We start from the raw sequence: 18,310 nt of genomic DNA on the forward strand, positions 1-18,310 counted from the left end.
TGACTCCAGGAGTCCCCTCTCATGACCTGGACCTGCCCTCAGCAGTCTGGGCTCCCTCCCTCATCCCCTGGATGGCATCACTGCCATGGATCCCTCACTGGGCACCAGGACCAGGGGAATACCAGCCTCAGCAGCGCCGGGTGTTTGCTCCTGAGTCTGGATCTTCCAGGGAGGGAAAAATCCTCCTTTTGTGCTGAAATGTTACCAGCCTCACTCGTATCTGGAGCTGGGCTGATCCTAAATATCCCTGGGCATCCTGGGCATCCCTGGTGCTTCTGTCTGGGGTCTGTCTGGTGGGAAATGGTCCCCTGAGTCCGTGTTTTGATTTCACATCTTTATTGAAAGATCTTGAACTTCTCAGCAATTATCAGGGTCTTTTAAAGCATTCCCAGCTCCTTCCACTCTCTGTTTACAGGGAGAGAGGAAAGGACAAGCGTGGATGTCAGGAGTGAGCAGAGGAAGAGGAGCAGCTCCGCACAAGGACTCTGCTGTGCTGCTCTTGCACAACCAGCACTGAGAGCACAGCAGGAGCTGTGTCCCTCTGCTGTGCTGGGGACACTGCCACAGCCACTCAGGACACCCCCTGAAGGATGGACACCCCTTTTGCATCCTCTGCAATCACTTTGCGCTCTCCCCCTGCCCGCTGCGGGCTCAGAGGGCACAGCACGAGCAGCCTGGTGGCCACAGAGCCTCTTCCCACTGTCCCAAGCAGGGGCCACAGACCCACAGGGTCCGGCTGACAGCTCTGCCAACCTCACTGGAGGAGTGTGATCGTCCAGCAGGGCTCACACCTGGACAGACAGCCCGAGGTGCAGCTGAGTGCCCGGGCTGGGACCTGCTCTGTGCAGTGATGGGAGAGACAGACAACAAAATCAGACAGGACAGAGGGTTCCCAAAGCAAAATCCCAAAGCTGGAGGTGTCAGCTCTGTTTTACCCAAGGTCCCAGGCACTCTCTAAGGGCACTTCAGGAAATACTCAGACCTCAGCCCAAAGAGCTGCTGGGGAGCTGCAAAGGCCAGGAGAGGATTCAGCGCTTCAGCTGCCAAACCAGGGCTGGCTCAGCATGGGAACAAACCCCTGGCTCACTCCAAATCCAAAGCTCAGGGGAGAGGAGAGGTGTCCTGGTCTCCCACATCTCCATTCCCCTGTGTTCCTGATGCAGAGTTCAGCTGACCAGGAGGACACTTGTGTGGGATGGAAGCATTTATAACACCTATGGAATATGTAACAACCTAGAGGCTGTTCAGCACTTTCCTTTGCAGACACCTCTCTCAACTGTTTAAAACTTCACCAGAATTTGTTTTGTTGTGATTTCCTGCCCTGGAGAATCTGCTCTGAGACGGAATCTGGTTCTTCTCTGCAGACCAGCTGGCAGGACAGTGCTGGCACTCAGGGACTTGGACACTCACCTTCCCCACTGCCCAGCCCCCAGCCTGGGCCAGGCAGGACTTTGCAGGTGACATCAGGCCTTTGATGTCCTTGCTGTCCCTGGTTTTAGCACTTTGCCCCCACAGCAGGGGCAGTGGGGTCTGGGGGGTGTTGCTCAGTGAGGGAGCTTTGGGGGGGAACCAGCAGCTCTCCTCTGCCTCCAGTTCCTGGGGCATGAGGCTGGTGGCAGGGCTGGCACCTCAGGCCCTGCCACGAGGAGGTATCTGGTGTTCCCTGTAGCTCTCAAACCATCCTGTCTTCCAAGCAGGGCAGGAAAGCTCCCTGCTCCCCTCCGCAGCTGGGCTGGGCAGGACCCACAGCCTCAAAGCGCTGAAATGACTTCAGTTTGAAACGGAGGCACATTTGTGCCCCAATCCTGCCCTGGACAGGACAGGAACCTCCTCCCCGTTCCCCAGAGCATCCAGCAGAGAGCTGGCCCACTAAGGGATGCAGAGCCTGTGCCAGGGGGTTTGTTCTGTTCTGGGAACACCAGTTTGGTGCCATCTCTCTGGGACTGTTTCCTTAAAGCTGCTGCCTTCCTCCCCAGTTCCATTTGTCCCCTGGCAGGGGCGGTGGGGTGAACAGGGACCTCTGGCTGCAGTGACTCCGTGGAGGAGCAGCTCTCACACAAGGCAAGGTGAGAGCTGGAAATTGGCGGAGCACTTGTGGGAAAATTCAGGCCGTCAGTGGCAAATGCCAGCATCATTAACCCCTCTCTGGCAATGTGGAGGGACCCCTCCAGTGCAAGGAAGCTTTTAAAAAAAAATCTTTAGTAAATACAGGCACTGTTGTCTCTGCTGCATTTGCGATCAATGAGGCAGTGGGACTTTAATGAATTCTTTTCCCTGCAAATATAAAACCATGTCAAGAGGAACTCCGAGATTTTCGCAGGTTCCTAACACTCTGGAAGCTGATGTCGGGCGTTCAGGAGCCTTATCACCGAGATAAGCAGCGGTGCTATCTCTGCAGCGAGTGCCCTCTGCCCCGGGCAAAGCCAGCCCTCGCCAGGGCAGCGCGCCAGGCGCGGCCAGATCCACACCCCAGGAAGGACAGAGCCTGCAGCCAGGGCTTTCATCAAATGAACTGTCCGGGAAAATGCTGGGCTGCCCCTGCTGACCCGTCACCCCCGGGGGCTGGAGAGGGACCGGCACCCTCTGACCTGACAGGGGACCCCAAACTCCTCCTGCCCGCCCGACCTGCCCAGCCCCTTGCAGCCGGGTGCTGGGGTGGGGGACGAGCAGGATTCGCGCATCCTGGAGGAACTGGTTCTCCCAGCACAGCCCCTCCTGCAGCCACCCCCGTCTCTCCCAGCCGGGAGCAAGGGGATGCCCGGTCCCTGCCACGGCCCCGGTCCCAGCTGGTTCCAGCACAGCCGAGCTGGAGGGATGGGCTCCGAACTGGGATTTAACCCTCCCCAGCCCTGGAGGTGCTGGGGCTGAGGGATGCTTTGGGGTGGGATTCGGCAGGAGGAGCAGCTCCTGCGCCCTCCGCACTCCGGGCCAGCTCCTTTTCCTGTCCCATCAGGTGTCACTGCGGCCCAGCCGCTGTCCCCGGGGCCGCCAGGGCAGGGGAGGCTGGCCAGTGCCGGGGGTCCCACCCCGCCCCGTCACCGGCTTGGGCTCCCTTCATGTTCTCCGAGCCTGGCGGGGCTCCCACTGAATGAGCTCATTGCTGCTCCTTCGGAAGGTTCCACGGGGGATGGGGGACGGGCCGGTGTCACCACAGCCTGTGTCACCACAGCCGGTGTCACCACAGCCAGTGCCACCACAGCCAGTGTCACCACAGGCAGTGCCACCAGGGCCAGTGGAGCCTGCCTGGGGCTCACTCACTGCAGCACCATGTGTGGAGCTGGTGGGCAGCTCCTGGAGGCACACAGCACCCCTGGGCATCCCTGGGCATTCCAGAAAATCTCCAGGCATCTCTTGAACATCCCTGGGCATCCCTCGGCATCCCTGGGCATCCTGGAACTCGCTGCTGTTCCAGAGCCGGGCTGGGAGGAAACCCACCACCACCACACCAGTGACAGCTGGGTGACCCTGCTGTCCATCCTGGGTGACCCTGCTGCCCATCTGGGGCTCGTGGCTACTGTTTCCCCTGAGTGGCCACCAAATAATTTGTGGCTGCAGTTACTGATGCTCAACAGGGCCTCGTGGCTGCTCCCCACCCATTCTCAGCACAGCCAGTGCACAGGGAATGAAAACTTTGGGACCAAACCCTTCCACCAGGCAGGGTCCAGGCGTGGCTGGAGGTGACATCTCTCTCCAACAGTCACAGTCGTCAGCTGTCCCCAAGGAGGTGCTGCCACAAGGGTCCCTGCAGATCCCAGATGTCACAGCAGCCACCTGTAACCCTGGATTGTGCCAGGAGCTTCCAGCTCCCACCCCTGAGGCATCCAAGGAGGGTTTCCTACGAGGGTCCACACCTGAGTTAAGTAAAGTGACGCCAGGCTTTCCTGTCCCACAGGAACATTCCTCAGCTTCTCACTGAACCCCTGAATCCCTCCCTCAGGCATCCCATGGGGGATTCCAAACCCTGCTGGCTGCAGGAAGGGCTCCTGTCCCAGGATCTGGGCGTGCCCAGGGCATTGGTGCCCTGCAGCACCCCGGGGCTGGCCAGGCACAGCTCTGCCACAGGGGAGATTTGCCATCAGCCAGCAGATAAATCACTCCGGAGACAAGGAAAATGGCTTTTCCAGCTCAATTTCCTGCTGCAAAAAGGGGCATGAGTTAAGGCAAAACCCATTCAAAAGCAGCTCTTCCCAGAAAATGCATTTGCTGGTCTTTGCCAGCCGTTACTGGAAGGAGAGTGCAGACACCTCTGATGGTATTCCAGGGGTTTTCCATGGTAGATCCCCGAGTTTTTGACAAAAAGGATCTGTAAGGATGACACAGGGAAGTGTAAAACCAGCCCAGGCAGCTGAGCAGGAGAAGTCCCAGGGTGCTGACGTGCGCCAGGGTGCTGATGTGACACTGGCAATGCCGAGAAGGGCAGGGCTGGGCCCACCCTCCTCTGCCCCTCAGCTTTGCCCCTCTGCCAACAGCCACAGGGACAGAAATCAGCCCCTCACCAAGGGACAGCTCCAGCCCCGCTCCTGTCCCCGTGATCCCTCAGTGAGGGCTCGGGGACCTCGTCGCGGTGAGCCACCCCTGCCGTGGGCACTGGTGTCACAGTGGGGATGAGCCCCTCGGGCACTGCCAAACCTCCAGGCTCGATGGAGGCTCAGGAAACCCCCCTGTCCTGCAGAGCCCCGGGAGAAGAGCCACCCAGGGCCGCGGGATGGACGGTGGAAAAGGGTGGACAGTGGAAAAGGGAATGGGCCACGTGCTGGAGATGGAGCCAACGGGATCTTGGAGAGCCCCAGGGGCAGGGACAGCCAGGTCAGTGTCACCTCCTGTCCGTGTCCCACACCGGCCCAGCCCCACTCCAGCCCCCAGCTGCCCGTGGCTCTTCAGGCAGGGCAGGGCAGGACAGGGAGCTTGGAGGAGCCTCCTCCTCTATTATTCATGGCCAGATCTGGCTGATGGAGCCGGGGCTCCCTGAGGCCGCTTCCTAATGGAGCTGCAGCCGTGCCTGCCCAGCGAGCACTCCTGGGCCTGCACAATTCCCACTCCTCCCATCCCCGTGCCATAAAAGTGCCACCTTCTGCTGCTAATGATGCATTACTCGGCCATTGCTGGGGCTCAGAGCCTGCTGCCATCCTGCAGAGACCGGAGCTGGAGTGTGGGCGGGCAGGTGTGCTCTGCAGCCAGCGAAATGGCACAAGCCAGGATCTGCCAGGACCCTGACGGAGCGGCCACAGCCCAGCCGAGCTCAGGGACACCCACGGGCACAGCTGGGGCATGGCAGGGCCTGCACAGAGCCCAGATTTAGGCAGAGGAAGGGAAGGAGGTGGCAGAGGACACCTGGGGATGTCCCAGCACCAGCTGGAGCCCCAGCCCAGCGAGCAGGGCGTGCTCCCTGCCTGCAGGACGGCTCCTGCAGAGGAGGATCCACGGCTGGTGGGTGAGGCAGTGCTGGAGGATGACTCAGGACTGGCAGAGTTTCTGGTGGATGTTCTGCAGGAGGAATGTTAAATCTGCCTCAGGAAGCCCGGCCAGCCCCTCAGCCAGTCAGGCTCTGTCCCTTTGCAGCACTGGCCACGGCTCCCCGGGACCCTCTCCTGTCCGTGAGGACATCCCAGGACTGAATCCCTAGAACTGGGACCATGACCTGGGGTTTGCACAGCTCGAGGTGCCACATCACCACGGAGGGGCTCATGAGGGTCACAGTGTGGTGGTAAGGCTTAGGTTCCCTCGGATAATCCTGTGGATCATCCCCACACCCACTTTGCTGCCCATCCCTCATGGAGAGCTGTGCACATCCATGTGCCTGTCCGTGCACCTCCCAGCCCCTCATCCTGTCCCCGGCCCTGCAGCCACACCAGCACCATTAGCTGAGCTCTGTGTGCCCAGCCCCGGCCTTCCCCAGCCGCAGGAGAGCCCCTGGCTCCCTCCCCACACTCCCATCAGGCCATAATTGCCCTAATGGGCTCTCGGGGTCACCTGGCCCATGCACTCCACTGGCCTTGGGTGACCTCTGGCTGCTGCTGACCAGAGCCTGGACACTGGGCAGGGGACAGGGCTGCAGTGTCACCCGTGAGACAGGGGATGGGAGAATCCTGCCCTTTCCAGGGATGGGAAGGGGAGAGGGGCAGCAGGGCTGGGCCTGATGGGAGCTGCAGGGTGGGCTGTGATTCAAGGGGACATTTGGGGTGTGACATTAGTGACACACAGGCACGATGGAGCCAAGGCACCCAGGGCACCCAGGGTACACAGGATGGGCCCAGGAGAAGCCAGCAGCTCCCAGATGGAACCCCAAGCAGAGCTGTGTGCCAGGAGCCCGAGGGTACCGGGGCCAGGTGCGGCACGGGAGCAGGGACAGATCAGGCATGAGGAAGGCGGTGCGAGGCAGGGACGGGGTGCTCGGCACGGCGTTTCCCGGGATATCTCCAGTTCCAGCTGCCTGGCCCTGCCATCCCTGGCCGAGCAGTGCCACCCTGTGGGAAACACCCTCCTCTCCTCCGCAGGGGTGATGCCCCCGAACCCTCCCCATGGATGAGCCCCCAGCCTCGGTCCCCCCTCCCCCGGTCCTGTGCCTGCCCCTGACACAGCACAAGCCACCCCCCTCCCCTCCCGGTGCTGCCACTGGAGCTCTTCCCGGTCCCCACTGCCTTCCCAAATATCTCCAGGGCTGCAACCACCCTGGGCCACCTCCCAGCAGCCCTGTGCCAAGGGGCTGGTGCCCTGGCACTCTGCATTAATTGCCCAGACAGACTAATAACAGGGTTCATTATTAATAATGAGGCATGGACACGTCACGATCAGGTCATCATTTCTTATGAAACAGGATCTCCGTTCCAGGGCGGTGTCTCAGGCACTTTTCCCCAGTGCTTCACGCAGGGGTCGGGGTCATGGCACGCCAGGTTTGGGTGGGGACACTGAGGCGGGGCTGGGAGAGTGCAGGACCATCACAGGGAGCAGCAACCCAGCAGGGCAGTGTCCCCAGCTGTGACCCCAGGGATGGCAGGGGACACCATCAGCTCCTCTGCCCCACACTGCTGCCCCTTCCCAGCCCCATGTGGTTCTTATTTGCTGCCCTGAAAAGTTCTGGCTGGTCCCAAAGCCACCTCGGTGGCACTGCTGGACATGTTTGTCCCTCCCCTGGGAGCATGGGAAGCCTGTGCCAGCCCTGTGCCCCACTGTCACCTCCTGTGGGGTGATCACACCCTGCTCACGTTGGGGTGATGGTGAGGGACGTCCTGCTCACATCGGGGGACACTGAGGGACGTCCTGCTCACAATGGGGGACACTGAGGGATCCCCTGTTTGCATTGGGGTGACACTGAAGGATGCCCTGCTCACATTGGGGGACAGTGAGGGATGCCCTGCTCGCAATGGGGGACACTGAGGGATGCCCTGCTCACATTGGGGTGACACTGAGGGATGCCCTGCTTGCATTGGGGTGACACTGAGGGATGTCCTGCTCACTCTGAGTGCCCATGAAGTGATATATTCCCGGGTGACAGAGCGAGAGCAGCACCCACGGGACCAGGGACTGGGTCAGGAGGACAAAGGTGAGGAAGGTGCAGACTGGGCTGGGGACAGATGCCACGAGTGGCCCCAGCACCAGCAGGGGTGTCCAGCAGCCCCCTTCCCCCTCCCCTGAGGGCAGGCACAGAGATTCCCAAATCCCAGCTGTGCCTCCCTGCTGCCCACTGCCCTCCTAAAGGGGGGCCCTGGGCTGGGGGCTGACCCTGGGGTCCCCTCAGGTGGGACCAGTCCCAAGAGGGCAAAGCCAGGAGGTTTGGGGGGCTGAGAAGTGCCCAGCCTGTTTGGCACAGGTGAAAATGGGTCCTTGGGTGTGAGACCTCAGGAGTGGGATACAGAGACAAGGAAATGTCACTCTGCCACGGGGCTCTGGCAAGGACAACAGGGTGGGATCCCAAATCTGACTCCTTATGGTGGTCAGAACTTGGGTTTACTCCCTACCCTCCACCCCACCCCCTGTCCCCGGGTCACCAGGGCAGGAGGGACGCTGTGACAATGGGAGGACGGCCACGACCCTGGGGAGCTCAGAGAGAGGTGAGGGAGGGCACGGCTGGGACTGCCTGCGGGATGAGCTGGCCTCCCTTCCCGTGCCATGGCACTGCAGGGAGGCTGGCACAGGGGAGGGTGAGCTCAGCAGGGCCAGCATCACTCTCTCCGTGCTCCGGTTTCACTGCCCTCGTGCCCGGCAGCTGCAGGCTCTGCTTCATCCATCCCTGGGATGGAAGCCGTGAGTTTCTGCTCCAGGCTGGCTGCATTGCAATGATCCAAACATCCTGGGAGCCTGGGGGCCTCCAGCAGCCCCACAGCCTGGCAGCCCTCACCCTCTGGTGCACAGAGCCCTTGGCTGTGCTTGATGCCAGTCGCAGCCTGCCCGGAGCTGGGGAGGAGCTGGGCAGGACCAGCCCGGCCCCCTCGGGCCCTGCAGGGGCTGTCACAGGGTGCAGGAGGATCCTCTCCACCGAGACCCTGCAGGAAGCCACCAGCAGGGTGTGTCCTGCCATATTTCAACAAAAAGGGACAGAAAATGCCACCAGTGACACCGTGAGCACCCGGAGAGCTGCAGGAAGGTCTGAAAGTCCGTTCAGATGAGAGAGCTTCACCTGAAGCTGCTTCTGGGCTTTCTCCAGGAGCCTTTAGAGAGAGGCTCCAGCCCCAGCTCCATCCTAGCACCAGTGACACCACCCTGGTGTCCCAGCTGATCCCATCCCTGCTACAAGTCCCTCTTGACCAGCAGCAGCCACGGCAGCACGGCCGCCAGCATGGCCACGGTCAGGACGAGCATCACAGCCAGGGCCATGGGCGACTGGCAGCACTTCAGCCCCAGGGCCGGGCTGGACGACACCGAGCTGGCCGTGTCCGCCCTGCTCCTCCCGCCCAGGGAGCCGCAGTCCGCGGCCACCAGCGGCATCCCGTGGTCGCTGATGACGAAGATGTGAGCTTCCCGTGCCAGCACCCCCGGGAGCCCCTGCGGGCCCGCCGAGCACCGCTCCAGGCTCTGCACCGGCATCACGAAGTGACTGGGCACCACCAGCGTGTTGCTGGCCTCACTTTTGGCCAGCTGGGACAAGGAGGACGGCGACAGAGGCATCTCCAGCGCGCGGGGGTTGGTGCCCGCCCTGGGCGGCCACAGAGCCTTCTTCTTGCTGAGAAAGGTGACGTAGCGGCACACGGGGCAGATGATGCTACTCTGGATGTGCCCGTCCAGCTTGGCCGAGAGCAGGCACTTCACCAGGCAGTCGTGGCAGAAGGTGTGGCCGCAGCTGAGCCGCCGGTGCGTGGCCTCCAGGGGCTGGAACTTCTCGTAGCACACGGGGCACTCGGCCGGGGCTCCGTCCTTGCTGGAGGAGGTCTCCGACATCCCTGCTGTGGTGGCCGCGGGAGCTGCTCGGCTGCCAGGGACAGGCACGAGGGGTTAATCAGGGGCTGGGTGACAGGGATTAACACAGTCCATCTCTTCATCCCTCCTCCTCCTCCTCCCTGCTCTCTTGCCGCTGCCCTTCACCCTCGCAGAAGGAGGGGACGGCCGCCTGGCATGGCCTGCACAGGGCAGGGCACTCTCAGCAGCATTAAACCTCCCAGTGCGGCCCTGGGGGCAAGGGACAGATGATGGGAGGATCTCAGCTCCAGAGCCCTCCAGGGCAATAATCCCTGGCTGCAAAACCACAGGGGCCGAGGGCTGAGCCCCTGGCCGGAGCCGTGCGTGCGGAATTCCCGGGGCAGACCGTGTCATTCCAGGCACAGGCTGTGTCACGAGTGCCTCTGTGCTCAGCTGCTGCTGCTGGGAGCTGGGAATTCCCACCCCACCATGGAACCTGCCAAGGACAGGGAGATGCTCCCACCCCGGAGAGCTCAGGGGGGACGGGGGGAGCGTGGAGCAGCCAGGTTGGTGGAGCAGGCGGGAGCCACAGGGGACAGAGGGGGAGGTGACACAGCCAGGGCAGGCAGCAAACCCCACACCGGGCTGCTTCCAGGCTGCTGGGGGCTGGCCCGGGCTGGTGGCCAGGCCATGGCATCTCCAGGCCGTGTCCAAGCTCAGGCCGGAGCTGGGTGCAGCCAGAGAGGCTGGAGCTGTGCCAGGGTTAGTCAGAGAGGAGCGCAAAGCTCAGCTGCCCCGCCCTGGCCGCGGTGTGGGGCACTGTGGGGTGCTCTGAGCCCCGGTACGGGGCACTGTGGGGTGCTCTGAGCCCCGGGTTTGGGGCAGTGTGGGGTGCTCTGAGCCCCGGGTTTGGGGCACTGTGGGGTGCTCTGAGCCCCGGTACGGGGCACTGTGGGGTGCTCTGAGCCCCCGGTACGGGGCACTGTGGGGTGCTCTGAGCCCCGGGTTTGGGGCACTGTGGGGTGCTCTGAGCCCCGGGTTTGGGGCACTGTGGGGTGCTCTGAGCCCCGGGTTTGGGGCACTGTGGGGTGCTCTGAGCCCCGGGTTTGGGGCACTGTGGGGTGCTCTGAGCCCCGGGTTTGGGGCAGTGTGGGGTGCTCTGAGCCCCGGTACGGGGCACTGTGGGGTGCTCTGAGCCCCGGGTTTGGGGCAGTGTGGGGTGCTCTGAGCCCCGGTACGGGGCACTGTGGGGTGCTCTGAGCCCCCGGGTTTGGGGCACTGTGGGGTGCTCTGAGCCCCGGGTTTGGGGCAGTGTGGGGTGCTCTGAGCCCCGGTACAGGGCACTGTGGAGTGCTCTGAGCCCCAGATCTGTGCCTGGGCTGGGGCTGAAGCTCTGCCCTGCATCTCCCCGAGCAGGGAAGGGGCGGCGCAGAGCAGAGAAGGGAAAGGGGAGATGCTCAGCTCAGCTCCCTTCTCTCAGACCAGCTCGGGAACCAGACCTTCATCACAGCTGCAGGTTTTTCCAGAACCTGGCGGCGTTTTCAGACCCAGCCCAGCCCGCAGCCCTTTTCTCACGCGTGACAGTGCCACGGACACCGTCCCAGCCGATCTGGAGGTTCTGCCATCCCCTGCCCTCCTCCTGCGGGGGAGTCACCCTGCCCCGGCACGGCCACAGGAGCACCACGAGCCGCCCCCTCCTCAGGCACGAGAACAGATCCAGGCTCCTGCTCTGGTTCAGGAGGGATCAGCGATTGCTGCTCCCCAAGGAGCCCTCAGCCCCTGCTCCCCCGCGCCCCAAAGTCCCCTTACCTGCTGTAGAGCCCCCGGGCAGCGGCCCCTCCATGCGCGGCTGTCCCCAGACACGGGGCTGGCCCGGGAGAGCACCGGGACACCTTTGGGACAGCGGGACACCTTCGGGACACCCGGCGCCGGCTGCGTCTGGGGAGAGCGCGTTGTGCAAGGGCTGGAGCGGGGACAGGGCAGGGCCAGCTCCGCCGAGTGAATGCGGAGGAACCCGTTCGGGCTTTAAAGGACTCGCATTGGCCCGCTTGGCCAGGGAGTGGGCGAGGAGCTGGCGTCAGGCGTCGGGGGCAGGGACGGGAGGCACGGTCCTGCCTTCCCCGGTGTCCCCGGGCTCGTCCCTGTGGGGTCAATCGCAAGGAATCCGGCAGTGAAGGGGTGCCGGGACCCCTCCGGGGCTGCAGGGCTGGGCGAGCTGCGCATCCTGCACCGGGTCCTCCACCTGGCCTGGGCTCCTCACCCCCGCTGCCCTCATCCTTGTCCCCAAGCCCCCTCCCCTTCCACACCCCAAACACTCCCCCCAGCCCTGCAGTCCCTGTCCCGTGTGCTCAGACGGGACCGGAGCCCCGGGTGACAGTGAGTGACCCAGCAAAGACCCTCGAGCACCCAGGGGGGCTCTGCTGTTGTGTCCCTGCCCTGAGGTCTCCCAGCATCTCCCTGAACCGTGGTCCAGGTGCAGCAGGAGCTCCGTGGGCTCAGGGCAGGCAGGAGCCCCATGCTTGGCCGTCTCAGCAGCTTCAGGTGGCTCATTGGCCACCACTGGCCACGTGCAGGTGGAAACCTCCCCAGAGAAGGTTCCCTGACACCTCACCCCTGTCCCAGGGAGCCGCCTGTCCCTCAGCTGACCCTCGGGCAAGGAGCCAAGAAGCCTCTTCCCTGAAAAACCTGTAAAAACTTCCAGAAGGTTGGATCGCTCCTGCCTCAATCCCAACTCTTTCCAAGCCCCCCTGTCACCCCTCAGCCTGAACTTTCAGCCCACACCTCATCTTGCAAGCAGCTCCACAGGGATCTGGATGCTGTTTGCTACACCCAGAGGAGGTGCTGGGGTGGGCTCAGTGGCCCCAGGGCGCTGCCCACAAGCCCTCCCTCACTGTGGCCATGCACCCACGGGACTGGGATTTGCCTGAATGCCCCAGAAGTCCTGAGGTCCTCATCAGGGAAAAGCTTCAGGAGAAACCTGGACATGTGAGACCCCACCTGCAGAGCTGCCCCAGCCCCAGGGCCCAGCACAGGGAGGAGCTGGAGCTGCTGGAGAGAGCCCAGAGGAGGCTCCAGGATGAGCAGAGGGATGGAGCAGCTCTGCTGGGAGGAAAGGCTGCGAGAGCTGGGGATGTTCACCTGGAGAGGAGAAGCTCTGGGGTGACCTCAGTGTGGCCTTGCAGGGCCTGAAGGAGCTCCAGGAAAGATGGGGAGAGGCTGTTAACAAGGGCTGGAGGGACAGGACACAGGGAATAGCTTCAGACTGACGTAGGAGAAATTTAGGTGGGATATTGGGAAGAAATCCTTCCCTGTGAGGGTGGTGAGAGGTTGCCCAGAGCAGGCTGCCCCTGGATCCCTGGTAGTGTCCAAGGCCAGGCTGGACATTGGGGCTTGGAGCAGCCTGGGACAGTGGGAGGTGTCCCTGCCCATGGCAGGGGATGGAAGGAGTTGATCTCTAATGTCCCTTCCAACCCAAACCATTCCATGACACAGGGAGCTCTTGCCTTGGGGCAGGGAGCTGCTCTGCAGGAACATTCCCAGCTTCAGGAAGGTCCTCGGGGCTCTGTGGAAGAGGAGATGACCCCTGGTACCCAAACCCCAGCGAGGCAGGCCCTGCAGTGCCTCCGTGCGCCGTGCAGGGCTGGGGCAGGGCTGGGGCGTGGGCAGCAGTATCTGTCACCCGTGGGTGCCCTGCTTACAGCTCAGGGCTGGTTTCTGGAAAGAGAAGGGTGGGTGCAGCCCCACCAGGGCACCCTGGTGTCCCCAGGGGTGCCCTCTGGAACCCTGAATCCCCATCCCTCCCTGCAAGGACACCCTGAGCACATCAACACCTTCCACAGCTCTCAGGCTCAGGGGTCGAGCTGCTCCGCTTGTTATCCCGGTTTTATTGAGAGGATCAGAAAACAAAGGTGAAACCTCTCCAGGGAGGTTGTGCCGGGGCTGGGGTTGCACCTTGCCTCCTGGGACAGGCATCCCCATCCCTGCTCCCTCCTGGGACAGACGTCCCCCTCCCTGCTCCCTCCTGGACAGACATCCCCCTCCCCTGGTCCCTCTGGAAGCTGCTGGAGGTGCCAGGGCTGCTTGCACCCACCCGGATCTCCAGTGAGTGATCTGGGCCAGTGAGAGCAGATTTGGGGCAGCCAGGCATCTCCCCAGCCCCAGTTTTGCTCCCGCTGGGGCCGAGGTGGGGTGGAAATTCCTGTTTCCCATACTTTGAATGCTCTCCGCAGCTGGAAACGATAAGCTCATGGCTCTATACATAGGCACTGGAAAAACGAGTCTGCCTCCCTTTGCTGCTTGGACCACGCCAAAATCAAAGGGATTTGGGCATATCAGAGCCCCAGCTCTGTCAGCAGTTTCGCTCTTTCCCTGGCTCTCCTCGGTGCCTTTGCCCCACTTCCACGTGCAGCAGGACCTTTCCTGAGGCACAAGGCTGAGTCTGACGGTGCCTGAAGGACAAGAAACCAACTTCAGGGGCAAAGCAAGTCCCTAAACACTGCCTGCATTTTCTTTCCCTAGGTTTTAACAAGTCCAGCTCTTGGCCAGTGGTTCAGCCCCCTCAAAGGCTCCAGGATCCTTTGATCCAAGCAGGAAAGTGTCTCCAGGCTCAGCTCCTCTCCAGGGACCACAGGTGAGACCTTCTCTGTGCTGAGGTCATTGGCTGCCAGTGACCAGAGGACATTTCTGACCCAGAGGAGGACACAGCCCTCGCTGAAGGGTTTGGGGTGGCCAAGGTCCCTTCCCTGCAACCCCAGCAACATCTGGGAAGAGCTTTGCAGCCTTTGGCAAGGACAGGAGGATGCAGAGACAGCCCTGGAGCTCCACAGCAGCACCCAAACTTTCCCCAGGCCAGGTGTGGAGAAGGCACGATGAGTTATGTGGAAGTGTTTATTTTCAAAGCACATTTAAAGCCACAAGATTGCTCCATATCTGAGCCTGCTGCCAGGCAAAAAATCACTGCAGGTCTCAATGATTCCATAGCAAATCCGTGCTGCAATTCCCCAGATGCTGAATGATGAGACAGGGATGTTTCTGTGTCCCACATCCCTGCACTCAGCTGGGGCCAGGATCCTGGGGAGAAATGCCGGGTGGAATTTTGGTGGCAGATGTACATGGGGAGCTCTGCCACGCGGGCACAACCCCCTGGGCAGAGCCTCTGGCTTGGGAATTCTGTGCTTGAGTGATTGCCAGAAGCCGCTGAGGGGTCACCATGCCCGTGTCCGTGTTCTCCTCTCTCAGAGCCATGAATGGCCCATGAAAGGGTGGCTGTGGTGGGCTGGTGTCCCTGCCCAGTGGCCCCAGCGTGTCCCCAGCGCAGGGCAGGGCAGGGCAGGGCAGGGCTGGCTGCAGTGCAGAGGGGGGGCTGCGCCTCCTCTCTCCTCCATCCTTCCCACACTGCATCCATCACTCCTCTTGCACCCTTTCCCCATCCCCCAGGGGTGCCTGGTGCCTGCCCATCCCTCCAGCTCATGGCCAGTCCTCCCAAACCCCCTCAGGTTTTCCCCTGGCCAAACCTGAGGTTTTATAGGAGTTTCTGCTCAACTCGTTCTCCTCCCACCCTTCCCAGCCCCAGCTCAAACACAGCGAGTCCTTGGCGTCGGTGGGAATGAGGTGAAGGCAGGAAAAGAGTAAATGCATGTTTGATCCCAGCCCAGGGAGATGTTCCAAGCGGGGGGAGAAGTTCAGTGAAGCAAAATTAATTTTCCAGGGCTGCACTGTGCTGGTGGAGAGTCCAGGAGTCCTGGGCCCTGGGTTATATCCAGTTCTATGCTGTCAAAATAAACTCAAATAGCTGGAAAAACTGGAAACTTCAGGGGAATCCAAGCTCTTTAAAGGGAACACAAGCTTATCCGTCTTCCCCCACGCTTGCCTTGCTTGAATTAGAGTGTGAAAATCAGTGTTTTTTCCTTCTGAGGGTGTCCATTCTGCTCCTCAGGCACCTGGCAGGATGGAGCCCCACCACCTGGATGCCAGTTTAGCCAAGACAGCCCAAAATACACAACGAAAGCTCCTCCCTCAGCTTCTCCTCGATGATTTCCGCGGTGCCCAGGAGATGGTGCTCACGGATGTGCTTTGGCACCAGAAAAACACAGTGCAGGGAGCACTGAAGGCAAGTCGAGGAGCGCCAGCCGAGGAGAGGAGGTGACGGTCCCCACCGGCTGGGGTGCTGGGATCGATCATGGATCACCAGGATCGATGGGATCTGCTCTTCCTCCTCCGTCCCACGGGGTCCGTGCTTATCCCACACCGAGGAGCAGCTGGGTGTGCCTCAAACCCTGCCCGATCTCCGCTCCCCGGTCCCAGGCTGCAGAAGGGGCTGTGCGGTGCCACAGCCCTGACCTGCCCCTGCCTCCCTGCTGCTGCCAGCACCGCCGGGGATGTCCCTGGGCCTGCCGGGAGCCTTACTGGACTCCCTTGGAGTCTTATTCTGACACCAAATATCGCAGATTTGTCCCATCCCGTCCGTGCGGAGCCACACAGCCCCACGCTCACTGGGCTTTCCCACGCCTGGGAGGGCAGCTCCAGTCTCCAGGGGCTCCTTCATCGGTTATTCCCCACCAAAGGGGTTTTCCCTCACCAAACAAGGTCACCCTGAGAGGCTGAGGGGCTGCAGGAGCCCCCTGGATGTGGCAGTGGCACGATCTGGCCCGTGTCCCCCTCCCCTGGCCTTGGGCTGCCCCCCACGTCCATCCCCCCTGGTCTCCACCTCCCATCCCAGCCCGGCCCCTCCGGGATGCCGCTTCCCAGCGGGATGGAGTTGCCGCAGTGGGAATCCCGTGTGCCTAATGGGGAAACAATGCGGCTTTGAGGGCCGCGGGCAGATGCTCGGGGACAAGAAGGGACTATTGAGCAGCGGCAGCTGGGGCTGGCAGCTCCCCCCGCCCTGCACAGAGCCCTGCCCGGCCGGGCTGAGCTCCCCCGGGGCTCAGGCTGGGGGTTCTGCCCAGCCCCAAACCCTGCAGTCCCTCCCCGGCACCGGGGCCAGGATGGGGAGCAACAAATCCGACCCGGGGGGGGACCCAGCAACAAACCCTGCCATCAAACACGGCCAGATTGTCCCCTGGCTTGTCGCCCTGCCCCGGTGCCCGCCCAGCCCCTCTGGGGGATCACACCAGCCCGATGTAGACCTGGCACTGTCCCGGTGGCCGTCTGTGCCGTGCCATGAGCCAGGTCACCGCAGGGATGCTGTAACCCCAGCGTCCCCCGCACAGCGGGGATTGCCTGACTCCTTCCACCATCCCCTCCAGGCAGCTCCCTCGAGCCTCATTCCAGGGGGGAAGGCATAGAAATCCTACAGTTCCAGGAGAAAACCTACTGGAACTGGGTTTTGGAGCCTTTTACCCAAATGGGATGCTCCCCGTGGTTTAGGCTGCCCGGTGGTGTCACGGTTTGGGTTTTTTCTCCCAGCCTGGCTCCTGCAGGGCTGGGATTGCAGAGGTGATGCTGCCTTTAACTGGGACATGTGCAGGACATGTGCTTCTCACCGTGCAGCAGCTCTGGAGCAGCACAGAAAGAAAAGGCTCAGTAAAAGGAACGCTAAACACTCCGTTTGGGTTGATTTAATGATTTTTCCAATCATTTGACCACACAGTGCTGTGAGTGGAGGGTCTGCAGGAGGAGCTGCTCCACCACCCCCTGGAGCACTCAGTTGCCAACCAGAACCCCAAGTGGGTTCTCGAGAGGAGGATGCTCAGCACGAAGTGCAGCTGCCCAGCTCCAGTGGCAGAAGGCAGGAGGGGTCTGTCCTGTGGGGTCTGCTCTGCATTTCGGCTGCCTGTAGTCAAAATAAGGGGAGGATAACCCGCTGGACGTCAGGAAGAATTGCTACACTGAAAGGGTGGTCAGGCATTGGAATGGGATGCTCAGGGAAGCAGTGGAATCACCATCCCTGGAGGTGTCCAAGGAACACCTGGACGTGGCACTCAGTGCTCTGGGCTGGTGACAAGGTGGGGCTTGGGCACAGCTTGGATTCGATGGTCCTGGACAACCCTCCAAGACTGGGATCAGTGAGGAAATCCCTGGTCTTCTCCAAACACCAGTCCCAGCGGTCATTTCTCCATCCCGAACTTCCACCGGTGTCTCTCCAGGGAAATTCCCAGGTGTACCTGCACCTTGTGGGGCCCCACGTCTGGATCCACAATTCCCAGCCCATTACGAACCCCCACACCCCCCCTGTGCCTCGTCTGTCCCCCGCTTGGGTCTCTCCGCACCAGCACAGCGCCATCCTTCCCCCCGATGTTCTCCGTCCTCCCACCCACACACGACTGCGGGACTCCCCCAGCTAATTCCCACAGCAGCTTCCCCCACCCCTGGGAGAGACCCCCTTTTGCTGGAATCCGTGTCTGTCCCTGGCCTTTCAGGGAGGGGTTTTTGGTGGTGAGCCGGGCGCGGCGGGGGCAGCGGGAGCCGCATTGTGCGGCCGCTAATGCTGAGTGACTGCTCCTTTGTGCCGCCCGCAGCGCCCGGCCCGCGGCGGCCGCATGGGAACAGCCCCGCACACAATGCGGGGCAGCCGGGGGTGACCTCAGAGCAAACATTGACTTAAACCCGCTGTTAACCAGGCAGGCACCCCGCACCCCTGGGAAACGCAGCCCCCGCCAGCGCCGCGCGTTTGTCACCAGGGGCAGAGCCGGCTCGGAAAGGTGGCTTTGATGGAGCTGTTGGCATCCGTGCCTGGTCCTGGGAAAAGAGGCACGAGGAGCACAGGTTGGGATTTAAAGGATGCCGCTGGAGAGAAAAGAAACCAGGGGTGTGCTGCTCCGTGGGTGTCCCTTGAGGAATTAACTTAGGATTGAATAGATACAGCCTTGGCTTTTCTAGAAAGGAATCCTCTTTGTCCACAGAGCTCGCTCCCAGCTGCCTCCCACGTCAGGATCTCTGTGTTTGGATTATAGGATGGTTGCAGATCCATGCACATCCAACGTGGAGCATTATCCAGGAGAGTGAGGTACCCCCAAACCTCCCGGTGTGGAGCAGCACT

The 18,310-nt window shown here is 61.9% G+C and overlaps 1 protein-coding gene and 1 long non-coding RNA gene across 2 annotated transcripts; one reads left to right on the forward strand and one right to left on the reverse strand.

The window, feature by feature from the left end:
* Positions 1 to 6,787: 6,787 nt before the first annotated feature.
* RNF222 (ring finger protein 222) lies at positions 6,788 to 11,331 on the reverse strand. The gene is made up of 2 exons (XM_032129362.1): positions 11,140 to 11,331; positions 6,788 to 9,403 (listed from the first exon to the last, which is right to left on the reverse strand). The coding sequence occupies exon 2, from the start codon at positions 9,370 to 9,372 to the stop codon at positions 8,725 to 8,727; it is 648 nt and encodes a 215-aa protein (XP_031985253.1). The 5' UTR covers positions 9,373 to 9,403; positions 11,140 to 11,331; the 3' UTR covers positions 6,788 to 8,724.
* A 2,345-nt stretch (positions 11,332 to 13,676) lies between these two features.
* Positions 13,677 to 16,876, forward strand: LOC116453593. The gene is made up of 2 exons (XR_004243859.1): positions 13,677 to 13,960; positions 15,266 to 16,876. It is a non-coding gene; the product is annotated as an uncharacterized LOC116453593 (long non-coding RNA).
* The last annotated feature ends 1,434 nt before the right edge of the window (positions 16,877 to 18,310 follow it).

Source organism: Corvus moneduloides, chromosome 19 (assembly GCF_009650955.1).
Source record: "Corvus moneduloides isolate bCorMon1 chromosome 19, bCorMon1.pri, whole genome shotgun sequence".
Classification (NCBI taxonomy): Eukaryota; Metazoa; Chordata; class Aves; order Passeriformes; family Corvidae; genus Corvus; species Corvus moneduloides.

Coding starts and splice junctions, on each gene's coding strand:
- RNF222 (XM_032129362.1), bottom strand. CDS start 9,372: ATGTCGGAGACCTCCTCCAGCAAGGACGGAGCCCCGGCCGAGTGCCCC.